The sequence below is a fragment of the Gobius niger genome, assembly GCF_951799975.1.
Source record: "Gobius niger genome assembly, chromosome: 21".
Classification (NCBI taxonomy): domain Eukaryota; kingdom Metazoa; phylum Chordata; class Actinopteri; order Gobiiformes; family Gobiidae; genus Gobius; species Gobius niger.
The window spans coordinates 17,768,212-17,788,639 of NC_136872.1; the positions used below are offsets into that span (position 1 = coordinate 17,768,212).

Consider the following 20,428-nt stretch of genomic DNA (forward strand, 5'->3'; position numbering starts at 1 on the left):
TTCCCCCTACTTTCTCTAAAAATGTCCCTGTTTTTCTTACTTTTTTCTCAATTTTACCCTATTTTTTCCACTTTTTCCCCCTCATTCCCCTTATGTCCCCTCTTGACATTGGAGATAAATTTGATAAATTTGCACATCTTCCAAACAGGAAATTTGATATTATCTTGCAGACTATACATATTGCCCACCTTTAGCTTTACTATGTCTTAAGTTGGATTTTACGTCAATTTTGTTCCCATAAAATAGTTAGTTCCACAGAAGACTAAAGCATCAACATCTGACCATTTCCAGAAGCATTTGAATAGAAATCTATAGGCAAAGTTAAGGCAGAATGCAATTTTGGTGCAAAACCAACTATTGACCTTTACTATGTTGCGCTGTGATTTAATTGTTCTCATTGTAGAATGATCATTTTAGTTAAGAATGTCACCTTGCTTAACGTCTAAAATACATTCTTTCCTTAGCCCCTTGTAACCTTGCTCATCGCAGGTGTCATATTTTGATTACCCTGTGATAAGGAATACATGTTTGGCTGGCTATCTGGGTTATGAGCAGCACTCACATTAAGAGAGAGAGAGAGAGAGGGAGAGGAGAGGGATTTAAACACGGCAGCTGTCCTGAGATAAATAAGCAGGGCTGCAGGCCACACAAACAAAACAACATCAACATCCCAGCTCTTATCGGACACCTCCTGCAGAAGCAGTTGACTCTTTTCGGCAATACTCAGACTTAACGCTTCTGTGTCTCGAAAGGATTACAGAGATTATAGCCTTGCATGCACTCAAGTGTTGCATCGGACAGTATGGCTGCGGCTAATCCGGAGATGTATAGAAGCTGGAGGGAATACAAGAGGGCGATTGAGAAGAACAGAACACGGAGACTGGGCTGGATGCAAAGGGTGATGCGCTATTCGAGAGAAGATTCAAGAGAAGAAGCGCAATGGGACAGCAAAGATGATGTGGAGGAGGATGACGACGTTTCAGATGGAGATGTGGTCCAAGACAATAGAGAGCAACCGCGTGCAGAATTCATGGAAAACCAAGAGAAAGAGGGTGCTTTTGAGGAACGTTTAGGGGCGGAGGTGGGCGAGATGGCTGAAAACAGGCAAGAGAATGACTTTGAAAGACGAGTGCATCAATTTGACGAAAGATTGGAAAGATTTGACGAAGAAAACCAAGAAGAGGGTGCTTTTGAGGAATGTTTAGGGGCGGAGGTGGGTGAGATGGTTGAAAACTGGCAAGAGAATGACTCTGAAAGACGACCGCATCAACTTGACGAAAGATTGGAAAGATTAGACGAAGAAAACCAAGGAGCGGGTGCAAGCGCAAGGGACGAGCTTGATTTTGAAGAAGAAAATCCATCCGAATCAATACAGTTTGAACATTTAGGTCAACATTTGGAAGAATTTAGATCTTCGGGAGATGATGAATTAAAGCAAAACAACAATGCAGGGGCACAAGATGAGGAAGCGCAAAGATTTGACGATAAGGATGTAGTGGGAGACAATTTGGAAGACCTAGGCATAGATTTAGCAATGGGTGGAGCAGAGGTAGAGGAAAGTCAAACAAATGATAATCACAATGGGGAGAATATGCTTTTTGAAGTTCACTCAGAGGAAAGCGAGTGCTCAGAAGAGGAAGACGCATCCATAATCGGAGAAAATGCAGACAACTGTGAACAATTTGATTCTGGATTTGACAGTCAGAATTCAACCTCAAGTGACAATGGAGAACTCTACTTGGAAGCATCCTACAGACGAAACACAGTGGAAGACAATGACTTTGAATTAGACAGGTTTGAAGATGTGCCTGGAGCAGATTTGGAAAAGTCCTCAAACCCGGAGGAAGAACTTGAAGAAGTTACTAAACCAACTAAAGATCAGCATCTAGAGGAAGAGGAGGCGACAACAACTGACGAAGATGACGATATTTTAGGAGGTGAGGACATGGATTGCTACGATCTGAATGAAATTAAAACTTACAGTCACGAACATCATGTCACGGAACTCTTCCAAACTTTGAAAGACTTCAAAGACGCACAAATTCTGACCGATCTCGAATTGAAGACATCAGATGGACGAAGCACCCATGTCCATGCTATCGTTCTATCCGCTGTGAGCTACTTTACAAAGAGGTTTCTCACTAAACACTGCAGCTGGGTGAAAAAATCTCTATTGCTCAACATCAACGATGAGGAAGTGGAATCCAAAGCCTTAGAAGCAGTGATAGAATTTGCCTACACTGGTGCTATCCAAGATCTTAATAGTGCGAATGTGTATGAGATAAAAGCAGCAGCGCGGTATCTGCAGGCAACAAAGGTCATGGAAGCTTGTGACAGAGAGTTGGCAAAAAGTAAAGGAAGACCTGAAAAGAAAGTCCCCTCTGCTTCATCCCAGCTGAGAAAAAACCTTTATCAAATCCGAGAACTCTGGACCTATGAAATGGGCTGCGATATCACCCTGGATGTCTTGAGTGCCTCATTTCAAGGTAAGCGACTGTGGTAAATATAGCAATAAGTGTGTATGATATTTTATCAGCTACAGTCTGCTACAGCTATTAAGCTCTATGCATCTTCGTTGGGCATAGGAATTCCATTTGGCCAGAAAGATAAAACGTAAGCTTCATCTCATAGCCAAGATCTGATATAAAATTAGTTCAGCGTGAAATTCACTCCATGCCATCAGCCATCAGAGCGATTTGATTAATGGCAGAAGAAACCCAACACTTGATAGTGATTCATGTGGAATAGTTGTGCAGTAAACAAATGTCAAACCATATATTTAGTTATTGTTATGCTGTTCATGTGTGCTCCAGATAACAATGTAGTGTCATGTTGCAAACAAGCTCCTTCTACCTTCAAGTTAGCTGCATCCCATTTTGTTCTCTTTGGACCAATCATAATGGTTCATCAACTGACTGGGAAGTTTTCAAAAGTGTGCCTCTTTCATGCTTCCTTGTAACGTGTGTTTACTGTTGACCGCTAAATCTAACTCAAAACGACAGCTGGCCAATTATAGAGCAGCCCGAGGGAGGGTGGTTGATAGGGGAACCAGCCCACCAGGAGGAAACTCAACCAGACAGAGGGAGAATATGCAAACTCACGCAGAAAGGCCCACTCGGTCCACAGATCTAACTATAGACTTACTTGCTGTGAGGCTAGAGCATTGACCACTCAGACACGCGCCACCAATTGCCCAACTCTTATTTAAATTTGAGATGCATGGACCAGCCCTTCTGCCACTCTTAACTAAGCACTGTAGTACAAAACAAAAAAGGCTGGACTTTGATTTGATTGACAGTGGCCTGTTTAATTTTGAAACTTGAACTGAATTGACTGGTTTTGTTTTTATAATCTGGTGAAATTGTGGACAGTTTGAAATGAATCAAACATATTAAGAAGCAAAATGTGTATGCAATTTACGTACAATGAGGTACAATACTATGCATATCAGAAAAGGTTGCAGAAAGGGTCAGGGTGCTGTTTTTCTTCAACCTATACGTTTATTTGATTCAAGAAAATGTAATACACACAAGAAATCTGTCCAGTGATAACATGAAATCGCTATTTATCATACTGGTCATACTATCTGTGTCATAGCCTTGACTGCGCTACTCTCAGCCACTGAATGTTTGCTTGTGTATCAGTATGACGCTCTGAGAGGGTGTTTATCCCTTTTCTGTGGAAGCATAGACAGACTTGAATGGTTGGACAAGCACAATGTCTCGAGTTCATGTCTCTGGGTGCCACACAGATGGTAAATAAACATGTCCTGTATAAGACGTCCAGACTGCTGCCTATTTTTCATCTATCCTCTCGAAAACCATTGTTAATTCTCTAACATTGACAAAACTTTTTTTTCTTTTTACAGTGCACAGAGTCATCTTGGCCGCCTGTAGCGACTATTTCCGTGCCATGTTCACGTTGGGCATGAAAGAGTCCTCTCAGTCCAGTGTATACCTGAGGTTTCTCTCGGCTGTGGAGCTCGAAGCGCTCCTTGACAGCTCCTACAGTGGGACCGTCTCTCTCAGCTGGAACACCATCTTTGAAATCACCAGCACTGCCCTACAACTCCAATACCAACCTGTTCTCGATCTTTGTCTCAAGTTTCTTCAAACTGAAATCAACCCACACTCTTGTCTCGACGTGGCATCCTTCGCCGAAGCTTTTGGGATGCTCAAGCTGCTTGAATTTGCGGAAGATTACATCCTGCGACAATTTCAAAAAGTCGCACGTACGCCGAAGTTTAAAGATCTCCCTGCAAGAAATCTCTTTAAGTATCTCAGCAGTTTTGCTCTGTGCGTGCCATCGGAGTTAATCGTCTTCAGGGCGGTGGTTGACTGGATTCAAGCTAAACCCAAAAGAAGACTGAGACTGGCCAAAGAGCTTATGAAAACAATCCACTTTCCACTGATGACGTTCAAAGACTTTAAAGAGGTCCAAGCTTTAAAATTGTGGTCCAATCACAGTCTACAAGAGCTGTACGATGCCATTTTTGAAGATTTTTGCTCCAACGGGTCCGAAATGCAAAACAAGTGCCGAATTTATGTCCCGAAGGAAAGCCTTGTCTTGAGTGGAGGCGACCAGATTTCAGAAGACATGGGAACTCGGAGCATCAGCAAAGAATTGTGGTTTGGGAACTCACTTAGGAACCACACGGGCATCAGAAAGGCCATGGAGTGGAGAAAGCTCGGCGAGATGCCCCAGCCGGCGCGGTTTAGCCACGAGGTCGCGGTGCTCAATGGACACTTGTACGTAGTCGGGGGGAAGAAGTATTACGGCACTGGAGACTCCCTGAGTTCCGTTTTTAGGTAACCAACCCTTAGAGTAGTATTCAACTATCTTCTCTGAGCTACTGACAGTAGAGGCATTCCTTCCCATTCAAAACAAACTCTTTGGGTATTTGGCAGGACACAGTGGCAAAACATATAGACAGCACAACACAACACAACACAACACAACACAACACAACACAAAAAGCCATTCCTTTAGCCATACATCAAGGAACCAAATCATGCTCTTTCTCATCCAACATGATCCAGCCGTGTTGACTTCTTCATTTTATTTTACAGATACAACCCCCTTGAAAACAGCTGGGAAGAGCTGGCTTCAATGCAGCAAGCGAGATGCTACTTTTCTCTGGTTGTGTTTGAGTCAAAGTTATACGCCATTGGTGGACAATGTCACCCGGACTACATCGAGTCTGTAGAAAGATACTGCCCCACTGCAAACTCATGGAGGTACTGTGAATATCAAGACAGTTTTCAGGCTCTAGAATTATATGGTTTCCTCTCTCAGATGGGGGAAAGAGCCCAGTAATCCTCTTTCACATATGGTACTATTTTTTAAGAATGATCATAAAGAAAAATCCATAAATGTTGAGGATTTAGAGACTATTGATACTCTATATTTGACAAAGTTCACAATCCAATATCCGTAGATCTACAGGACTATTATGTAGCTGCAAAGTCTTCTGAAGCCCAACCATAACATGGGAACAAATTACTTAAGTCTAGACTTTGGTTCTCTATACTTTAATAACCTTGAATTGAGACCATATTGACGTTACACCATATTGACGTTTCCTTTAACCATTATCTTTGCCAAAACATCTGTCTTTGCTAATGCATTAGATCTCAAGTTGTGAATAGTAACGATTTCTCTTTGCAGCTTCACCCGTCCACTGGACCTACCTCTGGGCGGCCATGCAGCGAGAGTCTTGGGAGGACGAATTTTTGTATCGGGTGGACTAAACAACGACTACGACTGCGTATCCTCCGTGTTTACCTACGACCCCGAGAAAGGCTGCACTTACCTGGAGATGATGAGCCAACCGCGCGCCCTTCACTGCATGGAGGTCCTGGGTGACTGCCTGTACATCGCAGGCGGGCTTTCTCGAACTGATGACGCCGGTGTTGTCAACATGCTAGCCTGTGAAATGTACAACCCGCTAGCTGACTCTTGGACGTCCTTTCCCCCATTGCCAGTGCCACATGTGGGGTCAGGGGGCGCGGTTTTGGAGGGAAAGTTTTACATCTTGGGCGGGTACAGCCAAGAAGACTACAGCGATACAACAATGGTTCACCGTTACGATCCGGCCTTGCAGCAATGGGAGAACATGGGGAAAATGCCAGGGCCAAACAATGATTTGCGTGCGTGTGTTCTGTCTTTACCAGAGCATTTGAGGCTATGTCCAGACTAGGACTAATGCTTAGAATGTTTTATCAGTTTGAGTTTTACAAACGATATGAACTGCATGAAAGAGTGGAGCTGCGTGTGTGGCTAATGTGAATGGTAGCCTCCAGAGTTGCCACTAAAGGTCTTTAAGATAAGGCGATGGATGGCATGTTGCAGCCCTGGATTGCAATGAGAATGGATTGCCAACAAAAAATGTAAAATTGATCAAAAATCAACATTCTCTGGAGATAGTCAGCAGCAGTGTTAAAGACGTATGCCATATAATGCCCTGTTTGATTGTATAAATACATTCTTATGAATTACTGTATATTGTTCTTTGTGAATGTGGAATGACCATCAGTGGGTTGTCACAAAACTACATTGTATTTGTGCTTTTTGAAATGCTGTGTCATTTTGAGTCGAGCTGGAACTGTCAAGAGAGCAAATGAAGACACTAAACAAGCTGATGCTCTGAGATTTATTGTACATATTTTCTTGTAAGAATGTATTGTTTTTACTTTGTAATAACAAATAAACATTTTACCTCAGTATTGCTTTATTATTAGATACTTTATTCAAAAAAGGATAGAGGCAGAAGAAATCATAATCACGGTATCAGCAGGATCTTAAAAAGTATTAAAAGTTGATATAAGAATTGCCAAATTAAAACCCTTATAAAGTATTAAAAGTCTTCAAGTGATTTTCAAAGGTATTTTTTAGTTTTTGCATTGACTATTATATTACTATTACTATATTATTTTCTCACATTTTCTGCCTATTTGCACACCCTGAGTGTTTCTAAGAGCTGTATGTGACAAGTAAATTTCTCCATTGTGAGATCAATAAAGGCTATCTTATCTTAGGAATAGGGCTTGTTATTAATAAAGTATTCTGATTTTTAAAATCAAAACTGAGTAGCCTACCACTATACTACACCATGCCTGACATGTTGCACTGCCTTAAGTACTTGTGGGGAAAAGGAGAAAACCAGTGAATGTCGTGTGTCCGTTTGCGTTGTCAAACACTCTCCCGTTGTCCCAGAGCAGAACGTGCACAGTGTCTCCAGGGGCCAGGGACAAAAGCACGGAGTTACTGCTGCTGTCCGCCCCGTCGGACGAAGCGGCCTCATACGTGGACACCTGCAGTTCACCGTTCTTCACCAAAATCCCTCCCACGATGTGAGTGTTGTAGCCGTAAGTGTTAAAGGTGAAGAAGTAGGAGCCACCCAGAGGCGCCGTGAAGATTCCTGTAACAAGAACATGCATGTTTGTAGAGTTTAAGTCACGTGTAAACCATAAATGAGTCCTAGTAGTAGTGCTGGCAATGGTTGTTTTGTAGCTATAGTAATTTAAAGTAGCAGCACTAGCAGTAGAAGTAGTAAAAGCGGCAGTTGCAGGAGTAGTAAGCGTTACGTTACGCTTGAGATTATTTGTTTGGCTGTTAACCTGTGTTCGGGTTGTAGGCGTTTCCGATGTTGGAGAAAACTCTCTTGAACACCAGAGTCTTGTCTGTGCATGGCCCTTTGAAAATCTCCTCAGAATCAGCCAGAGAGACAGAGAAGGCGACCTGCGGACCTGGCAGGGACACATTTGACAACATAGTATCAAACAAATAGTAGATGTGTCAGGAATAACAATTAATGAATGAATGTAGAAAATATTAGAAGAACTTCACCTTTACCAACATTCTTCTTCAGTTCTGTAAAAACATATAATAATACTTGGTTATTCTGGACTAATACATTTTGATCTATCATTTTACTATCATGACCTTCGTTCTCCGCCTTGAGCCTGTCGATGTCCTCTTTCTGTCGCGTCAGCTCGGCCAGTGTTGCGTTGAGCTTAAACTCCAAAGCTTCTACATCTTCGGAGAATTTGTCCACGTTTTTCAGCCGCTCCTCTAATTTCAAAATCAGGTCGAGTTTGCTCTGGAACCAGTCGGGCATCGCAAAGTCCCCCCGCTCTGCCCGCACAGAGGACCACCCCAAAATGACCAACAAAAAGCAAGCCTTAAAAATCATGTTTCTGTAAGTATGCTGCCAGAGCAAGTGTCCTCTGCCTTCTCTGAGCACTAAAGGGGCTGAGAGAATTATTACCATGGCCTTAAGTGCTGCAAGTTGAGTCCTGTCTTGACCTACCAGAGTATCTTTCTGTCGTTATTACTCTTTCTTACGAGACCCAAAAACAGGCACATTTTGTCACTAAAGGTGGGACACAAGCTTAACATTTGTGGGAAGTCTTTAATGTATCAAGCATTTGCAAAATGATGCATGTATGAGTTCAGAATTTTCAATACTGCAGTAAAAATAATGCATGATTGCTTTTCTGTTTCGAAGATGAGAAGTCATTGGTCACATTTCAAATCTGTATTTTTTTTAACCAACATTGGGCACTGTAGCGACCAAATTTGTCCTGTGCAAATATTCCGCTCTGGCGCTTAGGCTTCCCGGACGCTTATCTTCTACCACAAAGAGTTGTAAACTACAGTGTCCAAAGATTTATTGACATACATCAAAGCCATCCGCAAATACACAGATTTAGGGACTCCACATCCACGTGTCCAAGAAGCCTAAGCACTGTAACCAGAGCAGACAATTTGCACAGGGCAAATTTGGCCGTTGCATAAGTCAAAAGATCGCCTTGGGCGCCAGCTGTGAATGGCACAGCACAGTTTCCAACAGACATTTTACATGAAACCATGTCTCCATTGACGCTCACGGTTAACACCAGTGTGGAGTCTAAAGCCACATTCGCACATGTAGGCTGAAATAGCAACAAAAGCAATAACAACTCAAATCAATCAAATCAGTCAATCAATCAATCAATCAATGAATCAAATCCTGCTAAAGTCAAGATTTCGAAAAAAAATTGTGAATGTGGCTTGTGTCACTTGCTGAAGGGAAGAACAAAACCATGCACTGATCAGACCTGGGATCAAACAGTAGCTAGGGCTGTTAATGCAGCCTCAATCACTGTTTGAAAAATCAGTTTTATTGAAATTTACACCACATATTGAGAACAAAAACAGAATTGAAATGACTTAATACTCAGTGCGAACAATACATTAAAACGATATTGCAGTATCTACATCTATACAATAGATGGGGGGATCAGAGTGCAGTACCCTTGAGATGCTGGTGTTTGTAACTGCAAAACTGATGAATAAAGGGAGAAAGTTCAACATCCCGTCAGTCTGGTGGATGAAGCTTTCCTTCAGTCGGTTGGACATGACCCACACTGAAGGAAAAGGGGCATCAATGATCTCATCTACTCTCACCGTGCGCCTATTCACATATCAAACCTGCGTTATTATTGTCTTAAGCTGTTGGGCAGACACATTATGCATGCTCTCATGTCAGTAACAGCCTCCGGAAGCCTGCCCATGTTCTCCCACCTATTCATGCTCGGATCAAACCGATGAACAAGTCCGGATTCACTGTAGTCTTCCTGGCAGTATCCTCCTAGAATATACAGTTTATCCTCCAAGACTGCAGAGGGCGCTCCTACATGTGGCACAGGCAAATTTTGAAAAACGCTCCAAGAATCGGTGTGAGGGCAATACACCTCGCATACAAGTTGATCGGTGTAAAATTTCCGCCAATTGCAAACTCCGCCCGCAACGTAAAGAGATCCACGGAGAGCCTCCATTGAGTGTTGGGCGTGGTCATGGATCATATCAGACAGATAGGTGGTGCCCCCCGAAGGATGGTACAGGAACAGCGAAACGAGGCATTCATATTTGTAGTTGTAACCTCCCGAAATGAAGATGGAGCCATTGGAGAGAGTGGAGGCTTGACCGCTAAGAGCCTGCTCCAATGGACGAGCAAAGCTATAAACGAGAGAACAACATAAAACGAAACAAAGAAGAAAAGGATTATGTATTATGATTTTATATTGAAGAGAAACTAGCATGAAGGGAAAGCAATGATAATCGTCTTTTTCTATTTGTGAATATTCCTGCGTGAAAAGCCATTTATTTAGCTTTACAAAGGGATCTGTCACATCAGTTGGGGGAGGTAAATAGTACTACTACTACTGCATGCAATTGTTTTCAGAAAAATGGGAATTTCTACCTCCAGGAGTCTGTCTCTGGGTCATAAACTTCCACAGTGTCCACATTTGTGTTGATTTCCTTATCGCCACCGATCGCAAAGAGTCTCCCTTCGTTTGCAACAAGTGAGAAGTTGCTTCTAAATTCATTCATGTCAGCGAGTCTCTTCCAGCTGTTCTGCTCTGGGTCATAGCTGTGAAAACATAGAAAAGACCTTTCAGAAATGTCTTAGGACCTTGTTGCTATTGTACTAAGACCAATCTCTCAACATCAGCATCTAACCTGTAGGCAGATTTCATGATGTCATTCTTTGTGTAAAAGTAGCATCCACCGATTGCATACAGTCTTCCTCCCATGGCTGCGACTCCGTGCCTAAACTTTGGCTGGTCTGGAATCTCCCCCAGTTTCCTCCATTCGATCGCTTTGACGAGGCCGGTGCCGCAACGAAGAGAGTTAGCAAACCACACCTCTCTACTTAGTATACGCCCACCCTCGTCCGGATTCAGCCGATCACCTCCCACCAAAACAATTGCGTCCTTGGGCCTGCGAACCCTCCATTTAGCTTGCGCTTCTTGCATCCCGAAGGCAAACTCTTTCAGTGCCGATGCGTACAACTCAACTTCCTTGTTTTCCAAGCTCTCCATTCTCAAGTTGATCGCCCTGACTTCGCGAAACTCCCTGAAAGTCATCAAAGGAAAGCGTACGCCGGACATGAGTAAGCTAGCTTGGTTCAATCTCTCTTCCGGGCTTGCCTCGATCCAGGAAATAACCGCTCGAAATACGGCTAGTTCTGAAGGTGCGCACAAGCCGTCACATTTCAGAAAGTCTGCAAGTTTCTCGGCAGGAAGATCTAGAAACTTTGCAGTGCCCGATACCTCCCAAAAGTTCCCCAAAACAAAATCGTTAGCATTTTCAAGTAGCTCAGACATCCCATAGGCTTCGGCAAAAGAAAGAACATCAAGGCAAGAGTTGGCGTCCATTTGTTGATGCAGGAATTTGTAGCACAATGAAAGAGCTGGCGTGAACTGCAGTTGGAGAGCGGTGCAAACGATTTCAAAGACGCAATCCCAGTTAAGGTGAAGACATCCGGTGTAGGAACAGTCGATGAGGGCTTCAAGTTCTGAAGCAATGAGGAAAGGCAGCTTGATGCAATTTTCAGAAGATTCCTTCATCCCGCTGGTGAACATACCACGGAAGAAATCACTGCTGGCAGCCAGGATAACTTTGTGCACTAGAGAAACAGAGAAAATCAATCCAAATAGACATAGTAATTATATAAAAGGTGAAATGAGTCTTCTAGTCTACCAGCTCCATTGACTAACTTGGAAACATAGTGCCACTGTAGCCCAACACCAAAGTTCCCCCTTTTTTTTAGGGCGGGGGAACAGCAGTACCGGGGATTGTCAATACCACACATTTGAAATAGTCCATCAGTTCCAGCCTCTTTGGTTGTAGGAATTGGTACTTCTAGACTTCATGCTCATAAGCCTCCTATTTCTCCAATCAAAAACCCAAATCCAAACCTTAATATCAAGGAGAACAATGCACACAAGCTAAGCAGTCTTATACCTGAAGACCTAATGCTCCTCAGCTTCATATCTCACTGTACCATCACAGCTTTCTCTTTCTCTATGTAGGATTAGGGTTAGGTTCGGAGTTGAGATTGGGACTTGGAATGTGCCTGTATGTATAAAGCAGCACAGGCTCCAGAAACAAACTGACTGAGGGTGCGTCAGAGTTTCAGAAGGGTGCCAATGGTGATCCTTGCCATTAAATACTTTTAATGAGCAAACATTTCTTAATGGCCTGCTGGCAAGCTACAGTATATGCTCGAAGTTAACTGAAAACTTTCATCAGTTCGTCTGTTTGCTTGCAGTTGGGGCAAAGAAAAGAAAGCTTTCACTACAGTATATGTTTGGACAATAGGAGGAATTTTGAGTGAACCATTTTGAACTAGTTTGTTCTTGCATCCCATCTAAACCCTTGCAGACACATATACTGTAGTGTTACATTTTTCAATTTATGTGCCTGTCCCCAACATTTCTTGGATGGTGTACGAATATAGCAGTGATCTTAAATGTAGGCCTCCATAAGACACTCCCAAAACTGATCAAGTGTTCATCAAAGCTCTCACCATGATAGAACGCTCCATTGACATCTAGCACAATGTCACAGCCCACTTTTTCTTTTCTGAGCTGGTTAATCGATTCAAGAGTCTTTATCAACTCTTCCTCTGGGCCACCATCTTGTCCAAGTTTTGTCCTCACCTTTCCACAAATTTCCAGCACCCTTGGCACTTCCAAAGCTTTAGCTGCAACAAGAACTGGCTGAGAATTGTCCTTGTTCAAAGAAGGGATGACACCATTGTAGGCAAACTCCAAAATTGCCTCAAGGCCGATTTTGTCCACTTCACGGCACAATTGTAAAGACCACTGATCGATATTTTCCCCAAATTTCTTTTCAAGAAGACCATTCCGTACAAATGTGCTCACTGCAGCAATGATAGCTGTGTGCACCATGTAACGCTGTCCACTTTCCAAAACCAAAGTCAAGTTGGTGAGAGTTCCTGTCTCCCTGAAATCTCTCAAAATCCCAAACAAATCACATGGAAAACTTTTGTTGTTGTATTTAAGAGTTGTGTCATCAAAGGTCTCTTCGCTAAGTTTCTTGGAGCTTGCACTGACAAATAGAGGCGCACATTCTTTACGCAGATTAGTCAGTCCCATCTTGGAATCATTGTAGGCCACAATGTGTCTGAGTTCTTGCTTGTCCCGTTCCGCGCCTTCGCCTCCTTCTTCTACCAGCCTTTTCCTGTGTTCCCTCTCTCTCCGCCATCTTTCCGCCCACTCCAGAGGCAAACTGCATCCGATATACTCCATCATAGCAATCGTTTCCATGTAGATTTTGCAAGTTATGTCTTATTTAGTTCATCATTTCTTTGCTTGCGGCTTCTCTGAAAACCGACTGCACTCACCAGCTCTGGATATAAACACACTGCTATTAATAGAGGACTGGGTCAGACAGATACTGTTTCAACACAGTCCTGCCATGTATTTGAGGGAGACACAAAAAATACAATCATAATTATTTCCCCACAACTTCAGGACCACTACATTTAAACAATGAACACTAAACCAATAAATACATCTATTCTATGAGCTACAAAGTGTTATACAACACTCCACCAGAAAAAAAAAAAGCACAATAAAGAACTTGATTTATCATTTTGTTTTTTTATTTCCCGAAGTGATGCCTTGAACCTTGCACCTCCGCCACCAGTCACAATCGATAAATGTAAATCATTATCAATTGACTTTACCCAGCCGTACTTGGATGTTTTTCTCTTATTTTTTGGTTATCTACAACTCTGAAGCTGCTGGTGTCTGAAGAGCTATTTAAAAATGACCTGTATTTATTTGCTCATCAGCTTTAGCCTGCTCTCTGGGCTGTCTAATTGTCAACAACTTGCATTCAGGGAAGTTAATCAAGTTGAACAACTGGAACAACTGACAAAAAAGACAGAAAGCCAAGAAACCAGTGAAGTGACCCTGACACAGGTACAGTGGATAATCAGTTTACAGTTTTCTGGTGGCAAAAGTTCATGTGGTTCTTGCTACAAAGGAGGTCTACAGTAATTGTTTTTTTTTTTTTTTTAAGTCCATGGAGATTTTGAATGGAATCATCAGGGAATCAGGACGTGTTTAAGATAAGAAAACATGTTTAAGATGAGATAATCCTTTATTGATTGATAAATTCACTTACATTCAGCTCTCAATAAGATCACTCAGGGTGTGCAAAGTAGACAGTGCTGCCCAGGGCCCAGCACAAGGCAGCGTAGTGGATAGCAGAGGCTACCACAGAGTCATAAAAAGGCTTGAACAATATATTGAAGAACAACTACTTTTACTCCACTAAAAGAAGAACAAAATGGCTGCTGTGTTAAATCAATGTTCAGGTCAATTACTTTGACAATCCTATAATTGCTTTAAGGACTGCTGCAGCAGCCTGTACAAGATCGGCCAAGATGTGGGGGCTCTGACTGAGACTCTGAGGAGCACCATCAGGAGGCTCGACGAAACCACCAGCAAACAAGAGGAAACCATAAGGAAACAAGAGGAAACCATCAGGAGGCTCGACGAAACCACCAGCAGACTGGAGGCCAGTGAGGCTCAACTCGCTGCACTCAACAACACTCTGTCCACAGTTCTGAACAAAGGTATTTAAGCTTCATACTCACTTGATATGCAGTAAAGCAAGTGCAGCCGCTGGTCGAGTGGCTGCTGCCATGTTCATGGAACACTGTTCCAACCTCAGCATCATGTGTTGTGTATGAATCTGTGCAATCCAGGGATAACTGATACTCTATAGAACAGTTAAGTATTTTCTTACATCATTTTTCAGTATTCATGTTACCCTAAATTAGTCAGAGTTGTGGCCTTAATTTGGTTCACTCTTTGTTAAAATAAAATAGGCTAAAGATCAAGATTTCTTTACTGCCACAATTGAGATGGATAAAACGATTGTGGTGATGAGGTGCATTATGGAACTTTTTATGCCAAAAAAAGTCACATTTTTTGTGAGTAATTGACTTTTTTGTGACCCCAGGGCTGCATGGGTGGTCAGCATGGCGCCTTTACTTTGCATCACAGTGGCCTCTACAACACTTCAGGATCAGTTGTTTTGTAGGGTTTCCGGTGAGAGTGAAAACTGCAGTGAAAATCTACCAGAAACAGACATTTGATCCTAGAGTTTCATAGAGGCCACAGTGATGGAAAAGACCCCATGCTAACCACCCATACAGCCACTGAGCTGCTAAAAGGTCATATACACTGTCATCGTTTTCATCGTTTTCCTTTAAAGCAGTACTAAGTAACGTGTTTACCTTAATAAATCCTTTTTGTAGTACCTCTGGGGGTAATACAAGTATTGATGGGAGGATTGGGGGGGTCTTTCATCTCCCCCTGGTGACTCTGGCCAGAAAACCATGCTTGCAACTTGTCTGCCACCGGACCGGAGCCACCAATACACACTAATGGAATCACGAAGATGAAGCTCGCGTCACTTTAAACAGTATTTACCGCAATGTTTGAGTGGAAAAAAAATATTTCCATTGTATAATTGGATGTACAATATCCCTCTCTCCCGGACAATGAGTTAAAAAATCACAACTTGCTATGACACCTGCAGTTGCACTATGGCCTCTAGTGTAGAGTTACTTAGTACTGCTTTAAACAAAGAAAATATTCATTATATCATTGAAGATTACGCTAGTTCTTCAAACCCAGGCTGAAAACAATTCTGCTTAAATGAAAGTGTTCTCTTAATACGTCTTCTTGTCTTATAAAGTGTATCTTTCTTTTTTTATGTTACTTACCTTACCGCGTCTAATTTATTTCTTGACTTCATGATTTTCAGATGAAAGAATATTGAATTACCTGAGGATACTAAATTTATTTCAATGTTTTTTTCTAGAACTTAATCATTGTGGTTTGTATCTGTTTGACAGAGAACATATACGTGGCCTTCACTGCATCTTGGCCTGTAGAAGGATCCCAAACTGCAGGAACTGAAAAAGTACCTATTGTGTACAAACATGTGTCGACAAACCTTGGAAACGCCTACAGCCCGGTGACAGGTCAGCATCAGCCACTTCTCAGTTTATGTTTATCAATATGCTGCAATATACATTTGTTTTACTGAACATTGTTGTTTTTTGTCAAGGTTTCTTCACGGCTCCAGTGAAGGGAGTCTACTCTTTCAGTTTCACCTCTTTCTACTGGGGAGGTTCTGAAACATCAGGTGGCTCTTTGTACCATAATGAAGCACCCGTGGTTTCCTGGTTTCGCAAAAATGTGACCCATACGACGTCCGGCTCTAACAGCGCTGTTCTGATGCTCAATGCTGGAGACAAAGTCAATGTTTATCTATGGGCAAAAAGAACTATAGCTGATAATGAATATAAGTACTCAACATTCAGTGGATTCTTGCTTTATACACTTTGATGCGTGTTGAAAAGCATGAATAAAATGTTGTGGAACAGTTCACACTTGTCCAAAAGGGTCACATGGTTCTTCTCTCATTATTTCCAGAGCCAAGCAAACCATTAAGATACGCTCAATGTCGATTCCTTTTGTGTCTCGAAACTTTATGTCCATCAAATATTCACTGTCTCTCCTGGTTGGTTCAAAAGGCAAAATGTTTGAGAGCAAATGATGATAAAGTTTTTGTCCACGTCTAATCTGCATGAGTTCTTGCTTGTCCCGTTCCGCGCCTTCGCCTCCTTCTTCTACCAGCCTTTTCCTGTGTTCCCTCTCTCTCCGCCATCTTTCCGCCCACTCCAGAGGCAAACTGCATCCGATATACTCCATCATAGCAATCGTTTCAATGTAGATTTTGCAAGTTATGTCTTATTTAGTTCATCATTTCTTTGCTTGCGGCTTCTCTGAAAACCGACTGCACTCACCAGCTCTGGATATAAACACACTGCTATTAATAGTGGACCGGGTCAGACAGATACTGTTTCAACACAGTCCTGCCATGTATTTGAGGGAGACACAAAAAATACAATCCTAATTATTTCCCCACAACTTCAGGACCACTACATTTAAACAATGAACACTAAACCAATAACTGCATATATTCTAGGAGCTACAGTGTTATACAACACTCCGCCAGAAAACAAAATAAAAAAGCACAATAAAGAACTTGATTTATAATTTTGTTTTTTTTATTTCCCAAAGTGATGCCTTGAACCTTGCACCTCCGCTACCAGCTACAATGATCGACAAATGTAAATCATTAACAATTGACTTTACCCAGCCGAGGTTTTTCTCTTATTTTTTGGTTATCTACAACTCTGAAGCTGCTGGTGTCTGAAGAGCTATTTAAAAATGACCTGTATTTATTTGCTCATCAGCTTTAGCCTGCTCTCTGGGCTGCCTAATTGTCAACTTGCATTCAGTGAAGTTGATCAGTGGCTCTCTGTACCGTAATGCACTCAATATCCAGCTCCAACAGCGCAGTTGTGGTGCTCGAAACTGGAGACCAAGACAATGTCTGTGGCCTGGTAGAACCATATCCGATAATGGACAGAACTCATCATTCCGTGGGTTCTTGCTTTATACTCTACTTTAATTACATGTTCCTTGTTTATTTGGACCTAAGAGAGAGAAGGAAGTGCCGCACATTCACCTTTTTCACCATTTTTTAATTGTGTTTTTAATTATTTCACGTGTCTCTATCGTATGTTCTTCCAGGTCTTTAGAGGGCATTTCCTTGTTTTGATGACCTCGATCACCTCATATCTTTATTGCAGTTTTATAGTTTTTTTGTTCTTAGTGGCTTGTTTGTTATCTTGTAAGGCACTTTTATTGCTTGGTATCAATCAAAAAAGTGCTAAGCTTCCGTATGTGTCGTCTTGTTTGGGAGATAATAAAGTCTGAAAATAATGATTAACGACGTTCCAGCACATATTATAAATGTGTGTGTTTCTAGAGCCTTGAGCTACAACTTCAAAATGACCCCCACGTATTTGCTGCTGATCAGCCTCTTCCTGCTCTCTGGACTGTGTAACGGCCAGAATGAAGCAGTCGGTGAGGCTGAAGTTGGTCTGCCACTGGAACAACTACCAGAGAGAGGAGAGAAAGAAGAAACACTTACGAATGAGGACCGTGAACTCAACGGCCCAACTATGAACTTTTCACAGGTAAATGTTGTTTTCACAACTATGATAACAGACATTACAATAAAGTGTTCTCTTGAGGGTCATATCGGCCTGCATGTCTTTGTTTTTGTAAATTTGCAAATAGTGAAAGAGGGAGTTATGTTTAAATTTAAAGAAGTCCCAAAATCTGATGAATTTTTAGCATGTTTCACAACTTTCAGGGAGGATTACTTTCATGATAAAGTAAAAGGTTTTAGAATTAGATGCATAGGCCACAAACGTTTTTTCTTTTCACTACGGTGTGCTTGAACAATATATTGAAGATCAACTACTTTTACTCCACTAAAAGAAAGGGAAAAAATGGTTGCCATATTAAATCAATATTCAGGTAATTTACTGTGACGTTCCTATAATTGCTCCCAGGATTGCTGCAGCAGCCTGTATGAGATCAGCCAAGATGTGGGGGCTCTGTCTGAGACTCTGATGAGCACCATCAGGAGGCTCGACGAAACCACCAGCAAACAAGAGGAAACCATCAGGAGGCTCGACAAAACCACCAGGAAACAAGAAGAAACTACCAGGAAACAAGAGGAAACCATCAGGAGGCTCGACGAAAGCACCAGGAAACAAGAGGAAACCATTAGGAAACAAGAGGAAACCATCAAGAGGCTCGACGAAAGCACCAGGAAACAAGAGGAAACCACCAGCAGACTGGAGGCCAGTGAGGCTCAGCTCGCTGCTCTCAACAACACTCTGACCTCAGTTCTGAACAAAGGTATTTAAGCTTCAGACTTGATCAACATAACATAGGCCATGGTCCAACCCACTTCAGGTCTGAAGCTGAAGATGTCACTGCCCCTCATCGGTGTTAAAGTGCAGTCTGAAGTCTGTGTTAAGAAACACAAGATCGAGCCCGATAACTCTATGATTAGTTACATATTTCTAGTTAGTTGGTAAGTAAGTTATTCATCATAAGGGTTTGGTTCTCTTTGTTGTTCAAATTAAATAGGATAATTAGTTTCTATTTAGTGGTGAGTATTTTTAATTTAATTGAAAGCCTTTTATCAGCATTCTTGCTTCTAATTCAGTATCATATGTCTCTCTCATCTGTGTCATTCTATGTGCTTTAACATGTCTTTCCTGTTTTGTAAAGCTGCTCTAACTTTCTGTACAAATTGTGCTCTAACAAGTACATTTTCCTTGCCTTTCCTTGTTTTGTTTGTATCTGTTTGACAGAGAACATACACGTGGCCTTCACTGCATCTTATCCTGTAGATGGATCCCAAACAGCAGGAACTCATGATGTACCGATTGTGTACAGAAATGTGGAGACAAACCTTGGAAATGCCTATAACCCTATGACAGGTCAGTGTTAGTCACTGCTCAGTTTATATCCATCAATATATGGAAAAATAAATGTGTTTTATTCAACTGTTGTTTGTCTAGGCTTCTTCACAGCCCCAGTGAAGGGAGTCTACTCCTTCAGTTTCACCTCTCAATTCTGGGGATATGGATCTGAAACATCAGGTGGTTCTTTGTGCCATAATAGAAAACGAGTGGTTTCCTGGTATCATAATCGTAATAAAAATTCAAACCATTGGACTGGCTCTAATAACGCTGTTCTGATGCTCAATGCTGAAGACAAAGTCAACATTTATCTATGGGCTCATAAAACTATATGTGATAATGTAAATAAGTATTCATCATTCAGTGGATTCTTGCTTTATACACTGTAATATGCGCAAATGTGTACAGAACCAATGCTGCTGCTGTCAAAGGAAGAAACCATGTGTTTTAATTACATTTTCCTTGTTTATTTGATCTTTAAAGTGCTTGTGGTGATTGGTTTGATGGTTTGTAAAAGAAATAAAGTATTTGCTGATCTATAAACAGAGGAAGTGCCGTGCATCGACTGATTTCACCATTCTTCTATTATGGTTTTCATTTTTTCATGTGTTTCTATGTCCTTGAGCCACTCCTTGCTCTACATTTCAGGTAAGTCGAGACAGAAGGGAGTTTCCCGGACACGATTCATGATGTTTAGATTTCAATCAAACGCAACAGTCACAACTAACTTCTTATCTTTATAGATGTTTTATCTGCTTTATTGTGACTAGAGACTTCAAATGCTACACCGCAACAATCATAAGTTGGACATTGTTCATTTTATTACACTATATCAGTTGCTTTTGGATAAACTTCCTTGTGTATCGTGTATATTTAAATCATTAACAATCTTCCTGGACACAGTATAAATGTGCGTTTTTCAGGAGCACGTCTTATAGCTACAGCTTCAGAATGACCCCCATGTACCTCCTGCTGGTCAGCCTCGGCCTGCTCTCTGGACTGTGTAACGGCCAGACTGAAGCAGTCGGTGAAGTTGATCTGCCACTGGAACAACTACCAGAAAAAGAAGATCCACATACTGATGAGGACCATGAGCTGAACGGCTCAACAATGACCTTCTCACAGGTAAATATACTCTAATGTATTTGAATTGAGGCCCTATGTCAGGTTATTATTTTTCATTAACAGTGAGAG

The 20,428-nt window shown here is 41.8% G+C and overlaps 2 protein-coding genes across 3 annotated transcripts; one reads left to right on the forward strand and one right to left on the reverse strand.

Moving 5' to 3' along the window:
* The first annotated feature begins 583 nt into the window (after positions 1–583).
* LOC306980478 (kelch-like protein 9) lies at positions 584–6,651 on the forward strand. 2 transcript variants are annotated; one of them, XM_079579879.1, is made up of 5 exons: positions 584–1,081; positions 1,214–2,486; positions 3,869–4,808; positions 5,070–5,237; positions 5,668–6,651. In XM_079579879.1, the coding sequence occupies exons 1-5, from the start codon at positions 776–778 to the stop codon at positions 6,197–6,199; spliced, it is 3,219 nt and encodes a 1,072-aa protein (XP_079436005.1). In that variant the 5' UTR covers positions 584–775; the 3' UTR covers positions 6,200–6,651. The 2 variants fall into 2 exon arrangements, with proteins under 2 accessions (XP_079436005.1, XP_079436004.1); XM_079579878.1 differs by having other exon boundaries at positions 584–2,486.
* Positions 6,652–9,482: 2,831 nt separating this feature from the next.
* Positions 9,483–13,103, reverse strand: LOC306981016 (kelch-like protein 33; the record flags this gene model as incomplete). The annotated part of the gene is made up of 4 exons (XM_079580562.1): positions 9,483–10,002; positions 10,247–10,417; positions 10,507–11,455; positions 12,923–13,103. 4 exons carry the CDS (start codon positions 13,101–13,103, stop codon positions 9,483–9,485), a joined length of 1,821 nt encoding a protein of 606 aa, XP_079436688.1.
* Positions 13,104–20,428: the final 7,325 nt, after the last annotated feature.